Source organism: Asterias amurensis, chromosome 7 (genome assembly GCF_032118995.1).
Source record: "Asterias amurensis chromosome 7, ASM3211899v1".
Classification (NCBI taxonomy): domain Eukaryota; kingdom Metazoa; phylum Echinodermata; class Asteroidea; order Forcipulatida; family Asteriidae; genus Asterias; species Asterias amurensis.
Genome location: NC_092654.1, coordinates 24,499,353 through 24,521,777, shown reverse-complemented (window position 1 = coordinate 24,521,777; position 22,425 = coordinate 24,499,353). Strand labels below are relative to the sequence as shown.

General features: G+C 37.3%; 1 protein-coding gene across 2 annotated transcripts in view; it reads left to right on the top strand.

The window, feature by feature from the left end:
* LOC139939689 (insulin-like peptide 7) overlaps positions 1 to 22,425 on the top strand; it is a 133,719-nt gene that overhangs the window by 90,657 nt on the left and 20,637 nt on the right. The window contains exon 3 of one of the 2 annotated variants that reach the window (XM_071935760.1): positions 8,580 to 8,669. In XM_071935760.1, coding sequence (XP_071791861.1) covers positions 8,580 to 8,669 — 90 coding nt within the window. Of the gene's footprint in view, positions 1 to 8,579; positions 8,670 to 12,532; positions 12,803 to 22,425 lie in introns of those variants that run through there. The other variant, XM_071935759.1, reaches the window with a different exon arrangement.

Below are 22,425 nucleotides of genomic sequence, written 5' to 3'. Positions count from 1 at the left end.
GATATTGCTGCAAATCCGGGGTGATGATATATCCACACAAGAGGAATAATCGCTATAGGAATACACAACATTGTATGAAGATAAAATCTAAATGTTTTAATGCCAAAACACTGTACATCGTATCGAATAGCCCTTAACAAACAACAGCTTTAAACTAAATGTAGCCCAAACCATGTGCATCAAGGCAGCCCACAAACATTGTACCTAAACGTAGCCCCAAAACCAATATGTCACCATCACATGTGCTACATGTAGGGCAATTCACACGTCTCACCTCTTAACTGATCATTGGGGGGGTCCAGAACTCCAAATGAATTATAAATTCTGACGTAAAAGACCGAGTTAGATCAATCTCAATTGACGAAACGAAATAGTGTCTGATAAGAAACACAAACAGACAGACCAACCCAACTGACTGATCACCTTGTATTAACCCCAGTATGGCTTGAAGAGAGATCACTACGTCACTATGGGTGCTTCCGGTGAACCATTAAACAACCTATTAACACGATGCTACTTGGCGTGTTACGCCACTGGCTCGCCAGCTTTCAGGTGTAGTCGACTTGGCTCAAAGTGCACAAAATGGCTGGCTTTTCCGCCCCAGCTATCGATTAACCTATTACGGTGCCTCAGTACTCAATACGGCCACTTCCCAAGGTTTCCAAGCATGCATTTTCAGCAATTATGGAGCAGTCATACGACCCTGCCGGGCAACCATTATACAATTTTATTTACAATTTGAATCCAAGTCATTGTTCTAAACCCTTGTTGAATTGTTGATGATGCTTCTGAATTTCACCCCCACCCCACTTTATGTATAATCTACATGGTTACATGGGTGCTTACACGTCAATACCAAGCCTAATTGCCCCTAACACGTTGTTATTAGACATTGCTTCAACCTGTTGCTGTGGCTGCGCTAGTTCGTCTTCTTAGTGTGATGATCCACAATTGCTCATTTTGTTTTGAAATAATGGCATAGTGCACTTTATACTGCCATGTCGCTAGTCAAATCAATTGCATTGGAGGGACGTATGCAATAATGCGTTAAAGGAAATGCGTGGATAATGGTTGACAATTTCGATATCTTTGCAATGTTGAACACATCTCTTGTGATCTTTTCGTTTCTACGAACACACTACATCAATGCGTATACAATCCACGACAAAACCCCCTGATGAACCAATATACATTTTATTTTTCTGCCACCATTTTGGTCGTGTTCCCTGTGTCCCATAAAAGTATTGGTAGTCAAGGGTAAATTAAAAAACACAGACTTAAGGTTACATTTATTAGAAAGGGAAGAAAATCAAGATGGTCGCACCATCAACTTTTGTCTAATTTATTCATCAAAATATATTTTTTTTTAAACACTATCTTGCCTGGCATGCGACTACCGGAACGCACAAGGTCACACTTTATGTTTATGATACCACAGTAAATTTGAAACCTACACTAAGTTGTCTCTCATCGTATGACACTATACCCGCCCATTCGCCCTTCGAGCTCTACTGGAATTAAACTACAGTATCGGGAAACAACAATTGTAATTATGTATTTCTTTTGTTATTAGTGTGTTGACTTGGTAACGTAGCCACTACGGTGTGACGGATGAGATGGGAAGGTTAGTGAAGGCATAGGGACACTGACACTTCGTCCTTACGCATCACGAATGAACGGCAAGCTCAGCATGAGTTAAACCTACAAATGATAACATAGCATGGAAACTAATTTTGCTAAACCTTAGTTAATTGTTTATTCATTCCAATCATCAAACACATATTTTAGTGACAAAAGCTTTCTTTTGACAAAACACCACTTCCAGGTGACTTTAAATCAGGAATCTCATTATGTCCGTCTCTTTGTGGAAATCTTGATGTTTATGCGGGACATTGTGAAGGAGTCAGAAGAGGTACAATCATCTACTGGGTTACCCCTAATGCTGGACGTCCAGTGAGGACTGAGAGAATATAATAACCCCATTTTAATTTCAAATCATGGTTTCATTTTCGTGATTGGTGATTGATTAGTCGGTGCAAACTAATCAGAGTTGGGTAAAACAAATTTCTCCTCGTTACATTCATGAAGACCCGCGGGGTAGGTTTTACAGAAGCTGTTTGAGGTCATATAATATAACAAAAACAATGTCATGATGTAAACAGTTATCCCGTGCATTATTAAAGGGTCCTTTTTGTAGGTGGATAAAGATGGATAGAAAGCTTCCCTGAAAATATTACTTGCTGAGGTGCTGTAGTTTTTTAGAAATGAGTAAAACAATGTCAGGGAAATAACTAAAAACTACAGCACTTCAGCAACTAATATTTTAAGGCGTTCTACATCATCCAAACGGTGTAAGTTTAATGTAAATCTGTGTACTTTGTGTTACAAAAAGTACCCAAATCCTTTAAAGCCATTGGACAATTTCAGAATAGAAAAAAATAAAAAGTTCACAGATTTACGAATAACTTACAGGATTTACAGAAGTTAATGGTGAAAGACTTCCCTTGAATTCCATGAAATGCTTTACTTTTGAGAAAAAACATTAAAACAATTATTAATTCTCGATATCGAGAATAACGGATTTATTTTAAACACATGTCATGACACGGCGAAATGTGCGGAAACAAGGGTTGGTTTTCCCGTTATTTTCACCCGACTCCGATGACCGATTGAGCCTAAATATTCACAGGTATAAGATGTGATACACGAAGTGTGGGCCTTTGGACAATACTGTTTACCGATGTTGTGCGATTGCTTTAATGTTTGTGTTTTAACAGCCAGGAGATGTTGAAGAACTGAGCAGATAAGCCTATAACATTAGACTATTCCTCTTTTGTAATTCGTCACGGCAAACTTGCAACAAGCAACAAAGAGCTGCTACTACGTCTTCAGTTGTAGAGATAATAGTTGAGAGTCAGTATCAAACCAACGTCTGCAAAATGTGTTATCGTACTTGGTTTTCTCAGCAATGATTGGCTATTATTAATGCAGTGAGTTTATATTCATTTCAAATCGGGGTCCAATGTCATGTCTCTGCATGCTTACCGCAAATGTAATGTGCTTACTGTGCCTGTTTAAGCGCAGAATAACATGTTAAGCCGAATTGAAGCCGTGAAACGGGGCCGTGACAACAGGTTGAGGTTCTATCGAAAACGAGGCAAGCTGCCTCGCCTTATTGTCTGAATATAGCGTCGCTCACTACAGTTTAACCTACAAGGACGGATGTACATAGGTTTCTCACGTGCAGTTGAAGGAAGGAATTATAATGGGGTGTGACTTAAGTCTAGCAAGACCTGGGTGTCACTTGCTAGTGCTGACCAGTTATACAGACTTAAAGTGATACCTCACACCCACTGTTTAAGCATTTTCTTCCTCCATGGTTTAAGCAAACCTCAAAGTTAGAGTCAATATTTCACAGGTTGTGTGTTGTAGGGGTTTATTCCGCAAGGTGTGACAGTGTTTATGCAATTTTCTCTACATTGGATTACATCTCCGTATAGCGCGTCTTTACAAAGCAATGTTGCGCGTCAACTTTTTGGTTGTTAAACTAACGCCACATTTAAAGTGTTTCCAGTGGAGTTACGGGTAACGGTAAAGTGCCCAAGGATGCCAATCTCAAGTAAAAATGCATAGTCCAAAACAAGTAACCACTGTGGTGTTACAAATATGGATGTGTGCGTTAAGATTACTCCACGTGGCAATCTATATAAATTGAATATCCCACGCTTAACTCCTGTGATATTTCGTCACCAGCGCGGAAGTTGTGGGCGTAATCAAATGAATTAAACAGCCAATGTAATGATTCTCAAGGATGGATGGATATCAAGCATCTTACACGACTCGGGCTCAAGACGTTGGGAGACTTTCAAGACTTTTAAGGCCGCCTGACTTGGACGGTTTTCAGCCGCAGGCCTTTCCTTAAAGAGACGGACTTTATCATTGGGGCTATGTGACGCAGCGAATTATATATTTGGAAGGTCGCCGTATGGTTCGGTTGCAAAGGATAGTCCATGCATAGAGGCCATGTATGGAGGCCATTAAACATGGCCTTTGTCGGATAAAGAGGAAGTCTGCAATGGATTAAAGTATCAAAATGAGCCTACAGCAGATCAAAATGGCGGACAAGTCACTCACACCCTTTGAAAGTACAATGATTTCTGTCGGGTTCGTTTCTGTGTCGTCAGAACAGGGGTCAAATTAGACACTTTCGGTAAATTGGTTTCAAGAATTGTTTTCGTAGAACCTTTGACACAAATCTATTGTTTATTAATAATTGCATAGTGACAATGAACCATTGCTTGCAACGTGGGTAAATTTGTTTGTGTCACAAGACATCGTAGAAGCAAAGACGTACAAGAATAGCCCGGATATGAGCGTCTGAGAATAAGCCATACGGACTGGCTACAATATTTGGTCGGGACCTAATATCTATGTTGGAGCTGTTGACTTGATAGACATTTGTGTGTTTTAGGTAACAGAATCGAAGATAAGTGTGTCAGATGCTGGTATAGTTAACAATGAACACCATACGCTATGGTATGATTTGGGAGTTTTAATCGATGGAAAATAGAGTCTAATCTTATATCAGAAACACTAGCCTTGCCCCGTATACAGCGCGTTCCGAGCTATTGACAAACAGAGAAAAAGGAAAAATTACCACAATGCAAAACAGGTTGGACTTGTTTAAATTAATTATGTTGCCTTATACCGTTCGGAATTTAATTCAACTGATTGATTTACAATTGCATTGACGAAAGTTCCTGCATCCTAAAAATAGATAAAATGGACCTTCACTACAGATAGACTATATAGTGTGATTCTTTCACAAGAACCCAGCGCATGGTTCTGATCCAATACACGCTTAGACCTTGCGAATCTCATTTTGAAAAGACTCTTTCGCCTGAAAACTTAGACCTCTGTGCTATGCATTGCCTAATTGACCGAATTCATCAAAGGCAATTCCGAACTGTAAAATCCCACGTGTCTTCGAACAGAGTTTATAAAATCTGGTATTTTCCTGTTACTGTCCCTCTGGGCTTCAGTACGTGCTAGAGTAGAGCAAAGGTACCGCAGACTCAGTAACCAAAGAGAAAGGTTTCAGTTACCTGAAATAAAATAGTGAATCAATAATGATGATTGAAAGCCTTCAAAATATCTTATACGCGACATGTTTCGCTCAGCTTATTAAAAATGAATCTGCTAGATGTAATTGGGGGGGGGGTAAAGTCAATTTAGCGGAGTAAACAATTTTTTGAATGTTTTTCAATATGTTTTAATGAATCACCACCTCCAGCAGAGCCGGCTTTATTTAGAATACAAACCCCCACGAACATGGAAGCCTTCGCAAACAAAACTATTTCAATTTGTTTGTGAATAAGAGGGCGTATAGGAATGACAAGTTACTGTGACTACCGGGGTAACTTGTTTAGATGTGATCAACCTCTTCGCCATACTTCTTTTGACTAGATCGTTATCATTTTGTTGATCAAGCCCTTACCGTTTATCCGAGTTTAAAGATGATTATATTTAACTTGAATATGTCATTTCAGATATGTAAGTATGTTTCTGAATCAGTTTACCCCCTTGCGATAATTATAATGGGTTTTCGGCAGAACCGTTACACTATTAAAATGTCATTGACAGCTTGCATGAGTTCAACCCAAAACCATTCGTTATAATTCAAGTAACTCGGTGCGCTTTGGGCGCGAAACTCGAAGCACAAATTATAGAAGATGTGGGATCTACGCACGTGATTATTCTTTTATGGAAGTTTTGTCTCTTCTTGGCAACAATTGTGTTCGTGTGGTCATGACATTACCAGGGGCACCCTTGAATAGCCACTATACATCTCAAGAGTTTCGTTTTGCTTTAATAGCACGACTCTTATCAAATATTGGCCCGTCATTATAATGATTCCGTGTCATGACATTCCGTTTCAATTACATTTTGTAAGCAAAAAAAAACGTTCGGAAAGAAAATCAAGAGAGAAATTGTGTAGAACTTCGACCTTGACATTCACATTGTCTTTCATTTAAAATGGGATTTATAATTATTCACTTGTCGTGAACCAAATTAAAAACAAAACACAAAATCATCCAACCTTAAAACGAAAAATGGTTTGGTATCCACTTGATTACTCCTTTATAGTTATGATTGAACTCCTGAAAAGAGGGTGATTGTTCAGATTTTAAGAAGATAGCAACTTGGGTTGTTTGGAAGATGTGACATTTTAGGACGTGTGAAATTGTCAAACTTTGAACTGAAATCGTGACCTAATACATGGATTGGAGTAATGATAAAGATGATAAATGGTGTACGCATTTCCTTCCTCCATGGTGTAAGGCAGACACGAGAAGTAACAAATATGACAAACTCTTGGGTTATAAGTCGCCAGAAACACTCACTGCTTTGCCACGGGAACTGTGGAATTCAACCTCAGACCTAATTGTGTTGTACCCATCGGGAGAAAAAACACACTTACAAGTGATTTCTTAAGATTAGCAGATTATGAAAGAACCAGTCAGGAGATGCTCAGGAGGTTTCTCTGTTATCGTGTTCTGTTTCTAAGATTAATTTACCACCCGAATATTTTGCTATTACCAGATTCACGAGATATGATTTTAGGTTAAAACAAATTAGGTCTAAGCACTTGATTAAATTGAACATTAAGACAATTGCATTTAGGGCACCTCAAGTTCTGACATGAAAAGTACCATTGGATTGGCGGTTATTAGTCATTCTAGTGCACCGAATCAGCAATTCGTTCCAATAAGACAAGTCACTTTAAAAACTAAATCGGCACAACTTAGTTCGCAAAATTCAATCAATCAACCAATATTTATTTATATATTGGTAAAAAAGGAGAATAATAACAATAAATTAAGTACATTTATTTCAAGTCAAAGACAGTCAAGGACAGATCAAGGAAATAATTAATGAAAATGAAATGAAAAATATAAAGTAATAAATATACGAAGCAAACCAATTAATAAATCATATTATTGATTGGAAGCTGTATACAAGCTTTTGTTTTCATTGGGTTGCAATGATTGTTGACAAGGGTTTAATATGTACATTATCTTGTTTGATGACTAGCTTTGTACTTTTGTATATCCTTGACAGCCCCTTTGCAATCTGCAACAAGATTTTTTCATCATCTCTCATTCGGCAGTATTAGTCCATTGTCGGATGAAGTTCTCTTCATAAAATTTCTGGATTTCATCTCCCCATCTTCTTTCCATCTCTCTGTCATATTCTTCTGTCAGTGATAGTCTCTTCATCCACCTGTTGTCATGTTTTCTTTGTGTCCTGTCCATCTCTTGCCCATCTCCTGTCCATCTGGATTTCATCTCTCCATCTTCTTTTCTGTCTTCCAATTCTTCTGTTTCCAATAGTCTCTTGGTTCATCTGCTGTCATGTCTTCTTGGTTTCCTGCCCATCTCCATTCCACTTTCTTGAACTTTTCTAAGATTGAGTTGTTTTTGCGTTATGTCGATATGTCCTTAATCGCGTAAAAGTAATCCTTCTGCTCATTAGTTCTTTGTGTTTCGTCTTCCATCTCTTAAGTTATTGACAACCTGTCTTCCTCATCAATAGGATGCACTGCTTATGATATTGTACTTCGAAGTGACCTTGGTATTTCTTTTTCAAGTAGTTCTGTTTTCATTCCTACTCCCCATTTGTCCTTACCATTATTGCATTATTGTTTATATCTGCATGTCTTAACATTACTGATTCCCAACAGTGGAAATATATCCCAAACTGTTCTGAAAAAGATTGTGTGCTGTTTTCTTTATATAAATTTACCTATTTTTAATATTGCTCGTATTCAATTCGTTTTTATAAATATATTTTGGTATTAATACAACTTTAATTAACCTTAATTTTAATGTGTATGTAGTTGCTGGGCACTTCTGAAAAACAGTGTTTCACTGAGAGGTTTCCCCAGGGTAAAGAAGAAATAAATCACAAATAAAACAACTTTCTAATGCTTATATAGGATTTGAGGCATTGCATGGTGAGGTATCGATGTATATTTGGTTTGCGGTAACACCATGTGTGTATCTACTTGCCAGGTACTTGCCTACAATTCAGAACTGACTCCGCGGCAGTACAGTTAATTACGATCCTATAAGCTAAAGTAGTAGTCCAGTCTATTTTCTATACCATCCGCCCTGGTAATTAATAGTTTTTAAAAAGCAGGACAGTTCTTTTCAGAACTGAGAAGTCTCTCGAACCTCCGATTATCTACTCCGCGGCAGTAGAATAAAGCAAGACAGTTCTCTTAGAACAACTCTACCTGGCCAGTAGATACGCACATGGTGTTACCGCAAACCAAATATACATTTCTAATGCTTGTTCTGAATGGGTATTGAAAACCCATTACTTGCCTCATCAGTTCTAAATAGATAGAAATTATAGTCCAAAAACGACCTTTAAAAAAACGGTTTTCTGAAATAGCGTTTCAGTCAATGTACTGTTGAGGAACACAAACTAAATCTTCTCTTATTTGGTTTTTTCGTTTCTCCATGCCCCCACGATAAGATATAAACGTTTGCATTCCTTGTTTTGTTTTACAGCAAGAGACAAGATGAAGTGGTTAGTGTGAGTGATGATCAATCAATACATTGGCGCAGATACAATAACAGAGTAAAGCAAACTGAAACACTGTGAGTACAAACACAAACCCTTTTTCCAACCGTCTTTCAGATGATAATTTATGTTCAAGACAACGTGCGACGTATGTTATTCTGGAAAACTTCAATGGCGTTTTAATATGTGACATCACTGATTTATCATTGTCTGAAATTGTCTGAAATAATGTTCAAGATCGGAATCGAATTGACTTATACGACACCCAAGAATCGCCATTGTTTTGGAGTATTTTGTGTTTGTTGTTGTTTTTTCCTGGTTGCAATCGAGTCCATCATCTCTTTCGAACTCGCTCAAAATCTCGGACAAAATGCAAAACCGTTTTTTGAGTGTTTTAAAAAAAAACGGTATATCCTGGTACAAACACAGTTATTTTATTTCTAACGTTGATTGCGTCTATCTGGAAGAGACGATGTGAATAAACTCGGTTCCCAAACCAAAGATGATATAAAAGCTATAACAAAGATGTTCTTATCCAATACGGATCAAAGATCTCCAAAGTTAAAAATGTGTTTGTATGTTTGTTTGTTTGTTTGTTTATTTATTTAAATATAACCATTCTACTTATGACTTGTTTATAAGTGTTATTTTTTCCCCTTGTTTTTCTTGATTTATTCTAGTTTTTGTTTGTCCTTTTTCTTTGAACCTCTTTTATATCAGCTAGCCAGGCTAAGCTGTATTAAATCAGCCGGTAAACGACCGTGCACTTGCTACTCAAAATTTAAATTATGTTTCTCGAGCGGGTTCTCTTAAAAGTCGTGGGGAGTATTTTTTTAAATAAAATCAAACATAGTTATGAAAACGCTTAGTTAACCAATAAGTGGCAGTCCAATGCACTTTATGTAATAAGAACTGAAAAGAACCAGGTATTTCCTTAGGTTCAACAATATTGTAAAGTGACTATTCAAGTTTTTCCTTCTGCTTGAAAAGTGCGCTTAACCCCAACCTGGCATAATATTTCATCCGCTGCTGTACGTTGCTTGAATAAAGAGTCGAACCCTTAGCAAGTCAAACCTTCTTGTTACAGAGAACCATTTAGGTCGCGTCTCGTTTATATGAGAGAAAAGCACTCAAGTTGAAACCGTACCACGCTCGTATACTATGTAAATAAACACAACTAAATGTCGCAGTTTTTGTACTCGTGTTGTTTTAACCAGACCGGATCACATTTGTGTTCTTTTTTTCCCCTTACACTCTCTCTTTCTCTACAGAACTAGAACATTTGGGTTATTTTCGTACACAGTGGCTAACAATCACTCAATAACAGTTGTTACATGCTTTTCAAGTAATATGTCGGTCTGCTCATTCTTTGGGGTGGGGGGATCGGTTATCTTCAAATCTCAAGACACACTCCTGTGGTTGCACTATTTTTTAAGGAGATAATTGGAGGTAAAAGGAAAGTCATGCATGGTAACGATGAATCACGGGATGCGGGGGCCTACAAACCCGCTGTACTTTTTTTTAAATTTGAAATATATTATTTGTCAAACAAAATAACAGTGTACCCTGAAACTGGTCCATTCAAACTTAGTGGCATATGTTCGTATCACAAAATAAGAGTAAAACACAAACATTTTTAACAACATAACTACAACAACTAACAACAAAATAACAAATAAAAAACATTATATTTAAACAATAATAAAGATCCAATATGTGCACAGCTATAATCCGGATGAGGATACAATAATTGTTCTCGTTTCCATTTTATGAACAGCAGTTTGGAAAAAATGCTTGTGTTTGAATACAAACTGTAAAGAGTTACTCTGTATATCATTTGGTGCATTTGTTACCAAAATGAACAACATACTGAATTACCGCAAGTCAAATGGCGGAATGCATGTAAACAATTTCAATTTCGTTCGATTGTTCATCAATGATGTATTTGAGCGACAGTTGTCATATATTATTGCCAATTGTCGCCGTAGAGGTTGTTGCATTATTGATACGTAGGTTCATCAATTATTATTATCCAATTATTTATTTATAATGGCTTGGTTTATTTCCAAAATAAAGGCTAAAAAGCCTTTAGGAGGCTGAGTTTATTTAAATTTTTAGCAATGTTTAGAAGAGTTAAAAACATACATTTTTAAAATAGAAAAATGAAGACGCTTAAAAGTCGTTCACCAAAGTACGTGTGGCTTACAAGCTTCAGAACATTTACAAACAATTAGTCAAAACCACGCATTCAACGCCCTCTATGTCCACCAAGAAAGGGTTAAAGGCAATTCGGTAGTGGACATGGTCACAGTCTGACGAAGCTCCTAGTTTGATTTTTTAAACGAATCTTTTAGTTTACGTGGATGTCTATAAATATATATAAACGAAAACAACGCAGATCATGGCGGACAACAAATTGACAACAATTAAAGCAAGTCTCTGTCAAACTAAAACATGGACAAAAATTGCAGCAAATCAGACATAGATAAAATGAGAACGATATTTGAACAGAACTACTTTTATTATGAAGCACCTGCTGGGATGAATTGTTTTCTCATCAAAAAAATTGAGAAAACAGAACAAGCTGTTGCGAACTATGCAAACATAAATAGTTAATGGCCTGACCCTTGCAGAGTCTCATTCGAAAGCCACACACTCATATAGGTGTCAATAATTCGGATAATATTGATGAAAGCTAAATCATTCATGAAGCGTAAAAAAGGCTTAATTTCTTCTCAAATATTTTATTGTCAGGCTATTGCATTAACAATAGATTAGAGTCATTTACTACCAACACCTAATTACTAATTCTCATTAGTGCATTGCCTTTGACAGTGGATTTAAGAGATATCAGTGTTGAAATAACAAGCTTTCATTGTGTTTGCCTTTCGAATGTTTCTGGTTCTTTCGAGTTTTGGTTCTTTCGGGTTTGGGTTTAGATTTTTGCCTTTATCTTTCCTTTGACTTGCCCATGCAGGTTACAAAGTGAAGACGAATCAATCGTCAAAGAACGTGATAACCTCACAGTTTGAAACCTTGACTCGTTCGATGGGATATCATCTGATGATGATGATGATGTAACATAATATGTGTAGTACTTGAGTAACTGTCACTGTGCGTGTAACTGTATAGACTAAAATAACAATATACAACAAAAAATATAGGATTTAAAACTGTGCATGCGAAAGGTTTGTTATAACGCCAAACGAATATCTCTATTTGAGCAGCATCCAGCGACGAGGCCAGCATTCTCCTGAAGATGATCAGAGCATACTGATCGAAACATTGAGTCCTTATCCAACAGTTTCTTTCAGAACCGACACTCCTCAAAAGGTGATTTTCACATGGTGTTACCGCAAACCTCTTTGTTAACTGTATACATTTCGCTCCGTATAAACGTGTTCTTTTCCGTATACATGTTTGTTCTTTGGATTCACCACTATAACAAGCTTCGTGATAAACAAAGGAATGCTTAATACGGCAAAGCAAGGAGTGTGACTCTCTGACTAAAATGAAGTTATAAAAACATTCAAAGTTGCTGATAAAGCTAACAATACGAACAAAACCCATACAGAACACGAACCTCTTAAAATGCCTCTCAAGCGTAAAGCAGTTTTAATTGTATCCGATACCCCGCCCACTTTCAGGGATGTCGGTAATCTCCGGGCATTGAATAATTCTATATCATAACAAAACCTTCCCGCTCAGCTGCCTTCCGGTAACAAGAGGCAGTGACGTCACTTTTGTTCTAGCCAATGGCGATACCATTAGGACGAATTTGTCACGATCGTCGTAACGGTATCAACTCCTAACATGACACGTCGGGGACAACGGGTGAGGACAAGCGCCCCATCAAATAACCCCCAAGCGAATTAAACCATCCAAGCTCAATATAAGCGAGTATCTACGCATAGCATCCACCCACCGGTCTAACAATAATTCCTATTACATTGAAGGAAGGGCAGAGGACTACTGCACACGCAATACGGGAGCAGAGTGGTGGCTTTTTATTTTTACCCAGTATGCTCTTCTTCAAGTGTCGCTCAGCCTCACCAGTCTTAGTCAGGTATCCACTTTGTACACGGTGCTCATTCTAGATGGAGCGCCTAATCAGCATTCACATCAAGCTTTTGGCGCTCATTTTACTCTTTCTCCTACCGTGCCTCCGCGCCGCTAAGCCGCATCTGCCTGTGGACCAGTGGAGATCGAGGTACGTAAAATACAATTTATTTGCTCTTGTTGTTTCATGTTGTTTTTGTTTTTTTGCCTCTTCTTCATTTAGATGAAGACTGGCATTACTCACCATCTTGAAAAAAACTTACGCTTCATTTATTTGTGTGAGTTGCTGAAGTTGTGTTAGAACCAATTTTAGGCCTATCTACTAGGTATTTATTTTTAATTTAAACATCAAACCCATCTTCTTTTACAAATCTTTTCGAATAGACAAAAGCTGTTAACCAACTTAATGTTTAACTTATTTGATTTGAATTACTTGTTTATGTCTTGCTTTTTACAAGTGGTAAAGGGATTTCAAGTATCCACAAAGACGATAGAAAACTAAATTCGTGAACTTTATGATAAACTGTGATTTAAGAGAAAAACAACCAGTGGAACTTGTTAGAACACCAATTCAGGGAATGAGGATGGCTACGTATCGATCTCATTTTCGGCGAGACATTCATATAACCCGTTTATGACAGATGGAGAAATGAAGAAACGAAAATGTTAAGACACGTAGTGGTACGATAGTCCAATGAATGCCTCGCTAAGCAACTGACCGTCTTAATTCATTTGTCTTTTTTTTAAACCGGTCGATTGTTTTAACCCCCATATTAGTGTACATAATTATACCATAACATAAACAATTGGTTTCATTTCAAAATGTAATAGCATTTTTTGAGATATCGCCGAGAATCCGAAGCGGCTTTCCACGCAGGAAGAATAATCCGTATTTGGAATCCGTAATCTGAGAAAACGTTAGCAACAATGCTAAGATTCAAATTGGGGTTAAGGTTTTGGTCTTTTTCATATTCACATTGCTTCGAAATCATTCTCAAAATATTGGATCCTAACGAGAGTGTTTGTCGAATTCAAATAGTGTTTTGTGGTTTTCTGAAAAAAGTTTGAGAAACAGCCGTAAGTAATGTAAACCAATTAACTATAACAATTTGTATAGCGCCCGTTACGAATAACACATGATCAAAAACGAATAACAAATGTTAAGATGTACAGAATTGGGAAAACCAGATAAAGAAAACACACTGGTCACCAGGCCAGTGCTCGCATTATAGAATAGGCATACATCTACCACGCCAAGAGATAGTCGAAAATTATTACTTAATATTACCGATTGAAAAAGCAACGGGAAGCTACAACAAATTGCATTTCAATAAATAAATAAATAAATATGCCCAAAATGCTACAGAGTCTCTGAACAACGAAACAAGATGGAATAGTTTGGTCATACCTAATTATGCGTACTCTCCTTTCTCGGCCTTTCAAAGCAAAACAAAATCCTTAATGATTACCCTGGAGATAAATAACTGAAGATTGTCGTCAAGCTTCAAGACGATTTATATGAATAAAATACCATTTGTTTCGGTGTTTATACAAAGCCTTTAAGTTTTATGACTTTGGTTATGGCAGTCTCTAAACACGTTTATCACAACAACAAACAACAACAACAACAACAACACACAAACAACAACAACAACAACAAACAAACAATCAAGTGAGCTTAGCACAAACAACAACAACAACAAACAAACATTTGAGCATTGGTTGACGACTCAACGTTTTGATCAGTATATTCTCTGGTCGTCTTCACGATCATCCCTGCAACGGTCCTTTTGTTCTATGTTTTCTATTGTTTTCGCTTTTTTATCAATATTTAATCAAGGCTATCTTACACATATATTCCTTTATATGTAACTTTTATTTAACACTTCAACTTGTTCTACAGTCAGCTGTCAATTCTAAATCGGCCCTGTATTACATAGACTTGCCAGTTTTGTGAACAAGACATCCTTCTCACTTATTTTGAATCATTGCCGTATTTGTTTATAGTTTTTCATCGTATCCATACTTTACTCGATGTAAATGCCGGCTTGAATTCCCGTATGGGGTGTTACAGTGAGGAAAATCGAATTGATATTTTCATAGAAACAAAAACATAACAAAGAAATTAAAATGTGACAATTTTGAAGACAGCGCAATAATTATAACGCAGACGAAGGCCATGGATGGTTTCTAGGCAACGTGTAAAGTTGATAGAGCGACCGGAAGACGGAACGTTTTTTATTTTGTTAAGGATGCAGAAGTTAAAAACCTTGACTCATTGCTTGGCGTGTTCTCTCAAAGATTGCTACAACAAACTGCGTTTCAAATCAATTCGTCTGAAGCTTGAGCAGTCAACCTATCTACCCGTGTAATGCTAATTATTTTCCTATTTTGTTTTTAAAACAATCAATGGTACCTAGCAGCTGAGTTATTACTCTGTTGGGTCATTTGAATGAAAAGTGCGCTTCCAAACTGAACGTGTTTTTGTTTTGTTTGTTTTTTACCAGAAAATGTCAGCTCCATCGGGAGTTCAAATAATTACCGCGCGGCGGTTTCATATTACAAAAACAAAATCGTCGGAAGGATTTTGTGAACATAAAGAATATTCCTGACATTCAATACAATCATAGATTCCACTTCAGTCGAGAAAACAGCCAGGGCGTTAAGAGATTATACTAAATAGGTTTTTTTGTGGGTTTTGTTGGGGGTTTTTTCCTCTTCATATTGTGCTATTATGCGGCATGTTGGTGAACAACAAATAGCACTATTCCAATGATAACATACCATTAGAAGAATCATCAATGAATTGCCGAGAGGAAGAGTGTGCTGAAGTTCTCTTTCATCTAGAGGATGGGAATGTTGGGAGGGGTGGGAAAGTCGGGAAGAGGTTGGATGTCTGTCAGGGCTGGATTTTTATTTTGATGCCAGTTGTCACAATTACCCCGGGGAAACATATCTACTTACGATGGTGTCAGTCTTTGAGAAACGTCAAATCACATACATACAAACAAACATGAACACGTTCACGAAAAGAAGAAAACTAACGATGTTAACAATTGTTACGAGAGGGACTGAGGAGGAACAATACAATTTAATGACATATTTTCCATCGAAACATCCATGAGTTGAATGTAAAGCTTGCTTAATTTATTTAGTTCATACCAACATTATGCTGAAATTTACCCAGTCAGATTCGTTGTGGTTTATTTTCTATTTGGAGTACCATTTAATACAGCCACTGTTGGATTAATCTTTGAAACCCTAAATAATTCTCTTGCAAATTGGGAGTCTTAAATCCTGTTATGCAATTAAACAATTTCTTATTCGATTAAGAAAGTGCATATTAAGATAAAATGGGTCGGTTGATTGGAATTATAACCATGAGTTAAAAAGGCTTAGCAGGAAGCTTTTTACAACTTTTTCATTTGATTATTTAAAACCGATTCAGCTCGCGAGAGGCTAAGATCGATTTTTTTTACAACAAGAAATGAAATGTTTTAATTCAGTAATAATTTTGGAGCTTTGTTTTCTTGCGTAGGAATGCGCGTCTTTGTAAAAAAAAATCCATTCAGTTTTAATGACTTTTAAGCAGAATCCAACAACAAATCCACATATTGGTAATCCACAAGGCACATTAAAAGCCAAATGATCAGCTTTAATGCCTCAATGATGCGATAAGATCAATAGATCTGGGAATCTTTTACCACGGACGTACAATGTTGCGTACCTAGAAATCAACCGCTCTCCAAGGCCGTCTGTACGATGGAGTACCCCATAATACCGAACGCTGTGTAATAAGTCCACAATAGAGTAGATATTCCAGTTGTAAAAACATTGAATGCCAAGGTAATGCATTGTCTTCGCTCTTTAATTGGAGCAAATCAGATGTAATTCTCATCTTCAGCTGAAACATGAAGGTAAGATTTTGTTGAGAGAGAGCCCGCCTTTTCCGTTTCTGTTTAACGCGGACGTTGTCCGTGTAGTTTCAGCTGGTTAGACTGGCCGTGTAGTTTCAGCTGGTCAGACGCTAACGTGACTCTTCAAAGAGAGAAACAGAGAAAAAAACAACACTCCATATATAGGTCATTCTTTATGATGATGTCCTGATCCTTCGGGGGATTATTGTTTAATTATTGTAAAAACATAATCCCTGAGGATGATCCGCTTAGTATTATTGCGTGGATGAAGAGGTTAGCAAAATAACCAGGATAAACTGTCAGTGCGTTATAGGTGATCTGGATCTAGCTGGGCGACTTTTATTGGGGTTCTGAGCCGGCCGGATCTTCTAGGAAAGTAGGAGAGTATATAAGACCCTGATATTAGGGACTTACAAGGTGGCCCTCAGGGAGTGAAGCTGTCTTATTATATCACTGGTACGTCTACTCCTCTCCCCTTCTTTTCCAAAGGCTGTCGGCGGTTTCAGCATTATTAATAATCTTGCAGAGTAGGTACAGTTGGGTGCTAGCTTGCACTGCGTTTGCAAGAACTTGTGCGGCGTTTGCAAATGTTGATTTTGAAGAACCCCACATAAAGAATTCTGGTGCAGGACGGGAAGTTTTAATTTCAAGTGTACTACTTCAAAGGTGAGGGAGTTTGTCCATTGCATCTAAAGGTTTTCAAGAAGCACAATCTTATCTCATCATCCCACTGAAATATTAAACGACTGCTAGCACCTCGGGATCGCACTTTTGGGTGTTGACTCTCCTGGCACACTTTTTAAGGCCACTGTCGATAGGGCGCCTGACTATTTGCTGTGCCAATTACATGATGTTATGTATGAAGCATTTTTCTGTATAAGAAGTATTTGGGTTTAATAAATAATAAAAAATATTGCAAACTATCAAATGTCAAAAATATGTCTGTATCGGTGAATTCGTATTTTTTAGAATGTTGCGCTCAATACAGAGTTTGATTAAATGTGTATATTAATGGTTTGCCACTCTCAGCTTTAAGCGAATGTATACATTTGGTAGTCACTATGGCAATAACAACGTTTGATAAGAAACTTACAGAAGCTTTCAATAGTACAACACATTTTGATATTCAGTCCACTTTGAAATAGTATTTGTCTGGGAAAAAATTTATCCCAAAAATATTTAAATGTCGGAAGCATTACTGTCAGTAATTTTGCTCTGACTGTGTATTCCAATAACGGATTATTCTTCCTGCTTGGACATATCGCTCCGGGGTCTCAGCGATATCTCAAAAATACTAACACCTTATGATATAAAAGGATTTAAAAAATCAAGGCATACTTTGCTCTTTAAGAAAAAGCATGTACTACTTTGTTCCTGTACACTTTTTATTGTGGTAGCTTGTGGCTCAGTCAGTGCTTTAGTTGATTTGATAGCAATATTGCATTACATTATTTAAAAAAATTGTCTATGAAGGCCGTCCGTACTTTATGTGAGCCAAGGTTTGTGAGACTGCCGGGTGTGACGTAGCACAAGAAATGTCTAGAAAACACACATTGATGACCAATCGTGACTTATCAGACATGTTTCTACTTCTTGATTTGGAGGTTTTGTTGTTTCCTTTCTCAGCATTCCATAGATTAATCCAACTTTGCCATTATCGTTGCCTGAACATTTCTGAGGACATAAATGGGAATTCAATGTATTACTGCAATACATGACTTTTCATTGATCCAAACGTTATCTGTTGTTATAAAGGTATAAGGCTTATAATAAGTTGTGCTGCCATTTAGCCTTCAAGAAACATTCTGCTAAGGTCTAAAAGTCAGGCCATTAACTACAAACTTTTTTAGATTTATATCTTTATTTTAAATAGCAAGGCCCTAAAGGCTTAGACATTTATTTCAAAGAATTGGAACTCTTCTTTGTCGTTGACCAAGAAAAGGGTTTTAAATTAGATTAGTTTTGTACTTATTCGTTTCAACCAATGAATGCACATTAATCTCAACGGTTACATTTGACATTGAAGACTGTTTGATTTAATTTTTTTTTTTTTTGTAAAATCGTCGTGGAAAAAAGACCACTGCCATCATCGTTCATCAACATTCGAGAAACATCCAAACTGCACTATTCAGATATTCCTTTTATCTCAACCTAGAGATATCAGATATATTCCCCCAGGTGTTGTTTTGGGTTTGTTTTGTTTCTCACTCAATGCAACCGTCCCCTATAGATACCCGTCAGAAGGAATAATATCCAACGTAATAATTAATTGCATGTCTCTGTATTTCACGGCCATTTACACAACAAACCTCAAGGGACGAATGAAATGTGAATTTGACCGAAGATTCTGTTGTAGTGCATCAGTAGCCATTACACAACAAACCTCAAGGGACGAATAAAAATTGAATTTGACCGAAGATTCTGTTATAGTGCATCAGTAGCCATAACTATAAATCGCTACCTCTCACTATATGCGGTGAAACAAGAAATGAATAATATGCATGGGGTATCACACCGGCAGTATGAAACACACATAACCCGCCAAAACTGACGGACAAGATGTCAGTGATACATTGATTGATATTACTAGGGAAAAACACCTCCCATGCAGCGAGGCAACTGGAGCGTGTTCAATCCAAACACACGCCGTTTCAACAGTCAACGGTCTCCGTTGCAAGTCGCGTTGCGTCGGTTATTGCAATGAAAGTGGATATATTTATCTGCCATTCGAGTTTCAGAACCCATGTAATAAGTATGTAATCCCAGTTGCATGCAATTCAACTCTGTAAATGTTTCTTTATTTGAGAGTGATTTTAATGTATGTAAAGAGTCGGGTTGTTTTTTTTAACCACACTTGCTCCTATGACATGGAAACAAACGTAAAAGACAATGTTGTTTCTATCCCTGTGTTGGGGAAGGTGGGGTTTAGACATTGATTTTCCTTGTATAGTGGAGCAAAATGCTGCAATCAATGTTACAGTTCCTATACTCAAACATTATCTTTAGTTTATAAATAACTAGCATTCAGTGTGCACATTCAGTCTAAACAGATCTGTCTTGCAACATTACTGTATAAATGTGTACTTTGTGGTTACTGTGTTATTTTAAAAAAGGAAAGCAATAATGATTATTTGTGACAATGACCTAACTTTGAATTTTCTATTTTAATATTGAATTATACATTTACGTTGTTCAAAATGTAACACGTGACCGAAGAAACTTGTCAGATTGGATTGCCCTTGATTCTGAGTTTCATAGTGCCTGATCCATTATGGGTCAGTTTGAATGGAAATATCAGAAGAGGGTCCAGAAATAGGTAAAACTTCTGCGCAGAATCCGAGCTCACTGAATTTTAAAGAGCCAATTCCCACAGTGTTTGAAGATGACACAAAAATTACTTACTTTTCATTAGTCAAGATGGATAACTCATCCCGTTCCTTTTAAATGGCATTCGAGCCATAGGGGACTCATGGATAGATTGTGCGCTTAAAGGGCACTTATTGCTCGTGTTAAAGATGCAAGTATGTTGACGCCCAGATGAATCTTGGTTTATGTGGTTACCCTACACTGTAAACCCTTAAAGTGACGAAGCATGTATGACTTGATACATCGTACCACGTTATGCATCACACATAGGTGGGTTAACCACAGGACTAACTAACTAAACTGTGCCACGTGTTTACAGACTAAAACACTAAAGATTCCATTTTGAAATCAATATTTTGAGAAAGGTATGGTGAACAAAATGGCGTGGTGAAATCGATTACAGCCATTGCATTCAGATTGGTTTGTTGTTATCGAATAATTTGTAAAGGCAGGTTAACGATGCTCCTTAAATTCCATGTATTGTTTTACATCATTTCCATCCATTTTATTCCGAGTATGTCGACGGTTATTATTGCCCTGTTTTTCAGGTTTTAACTGTTTTGATTTCTGAAATGACGAAAATAAGTTAAGGTACATCTTCTCAGTTTGGACGGTTTCACTTCGTATTTTTCTCTCAAATGTGATTTTAAAATGAGATAGATAGTAAAATAAAAAAAATCTAGGCGGAGACACGCTTACTGCAAAAACTGCGGTGTTAAAATCATGGGTGTTATCACATATATATCAAACAATAATAAACTTTTACAACACATGGTGTTAAAACAACACATAATTTATGCCAACTTGTCTTCTTGGGTAGATAGATTTCTCAACCACTGGTGTAAATTTTAACGCCCCAATTTGCTAGACGAGAACACAAAGAAATAAATTAATTCCGTAACGAGTGGCTTTTAAAGTTTTAAATTGAGGCACAAATGTTAAACTGTTTTATGTTTTAATTTACAATATAATAATAAATGAAGACCGTATTTGATTTACCGCATGTTCCAATGGGAATGGGATGTAAGCCTAATTCACGCATGCTTATGACCGGCTTCGATCCTAGTAGAGGAATTATTTTCGAAGGCTAAAGGATAAACCTAAAAACATAAATATAACAAACATAACTGCCCTAACAAAAGCAATAAAAAAGATGATAGAGATGACATTGCTCGTCGAAAGCAGGGGATGAACAAAGAAAAGTGTAAACAAAGCGAGGTTTTAAAGGGAAGGTGCTGTTTTGACCGTACCCATAAGTAATAGACGAAATCAATGACAAGAAGAGGGGGGAGTAATTAATTTGTGAATTATTGTTATATTCCTCCTTGTCCATCCCTGCTTTCTCTGTGTGCGTCCATCTCTCTCATCTATTTCCCCTTGACTGATTTTGTTGCACCAGGGTTGAAGTTTTAGCCTTCGTGAAAGACTCTGCCTGAAGGGTCGAAGCGTCAGGCAACTTACTTTACTTTTTACATTTAAACCAAAGGATCATTTGGTTAGTAAGCATTATGTAACAGATAAACTTGGTTTTTATTTGAATTTTATTACCTATACATACATTTAAATTGGCTGAAAGTGGATGGTAAATGGCCCCTTGTTCTTTAAAAAACGCATATTTACCCGTAATATTGTCACTCGAAAATTGTTCAATTTTTATCCATCAAACAAAACAAGCTGTAGACTTCCCAGCCAGCAAACCAGTATGGAAACTAGCTGAGCCTAATATTTACTGCTAGAATTGAGACCTCTTTCTAATGACTCGTTATTGCCTCCCTTCATGCCGTCCATGCGGCAATTTGACCGGTACCCCCAAGGGAGCGTGCCCGCTAATAAATAGTACCTCAGTGGTTCAATTAAGTGATGTGTATCTCAAGGTATACATCGGGTAGGGACGGGATACATCTACCTCGCCGACGCTAAAATCCATCAAGAAATACAAATGGAGGTACGGATTGCTATCTAGGGATCGGACCTGTTGAATTGCCGGCAGCGTGTTTAGGGGCGGATCCTGTGTGCAAAAAGAGGGGAGCAGGCTTGAGAGGGGGTTGAATTGACACGTGTATGTAAGGAACTCATATTCCCTGCTTGTATAGTCTGTATAGATTGTCAGATTAGCATCAGTAGACTTTTGGGTTCTAGGCGGGTTTGGCTCAAGCTGGCGTTATCAGTTTAAACGTGTCGAGACTGACTGTTTAGCTCAGGTCCCGAACATTTCTAGCAACATTAATACGTAAATATTAAAGATTGTTGTAGCTTTCCTGATTCTTTGCATAACAAATCACGATCGGATCCCTCAGTATACCCCCCCCCCCCCCTCGCCCAACGGAGCGGTAAAATTGTACCGCGAATTAGTGATTGGACATTTTTATCAAGAACTGCGTCACGATTACGAATTCATATTAATTGTGTTGTTGTGTATGGATACAAAGTAGCATTTTGGTTTCGTGAAAGCACGAGCTCATTGATATTTATTTGATGAATTTTGAAGTCT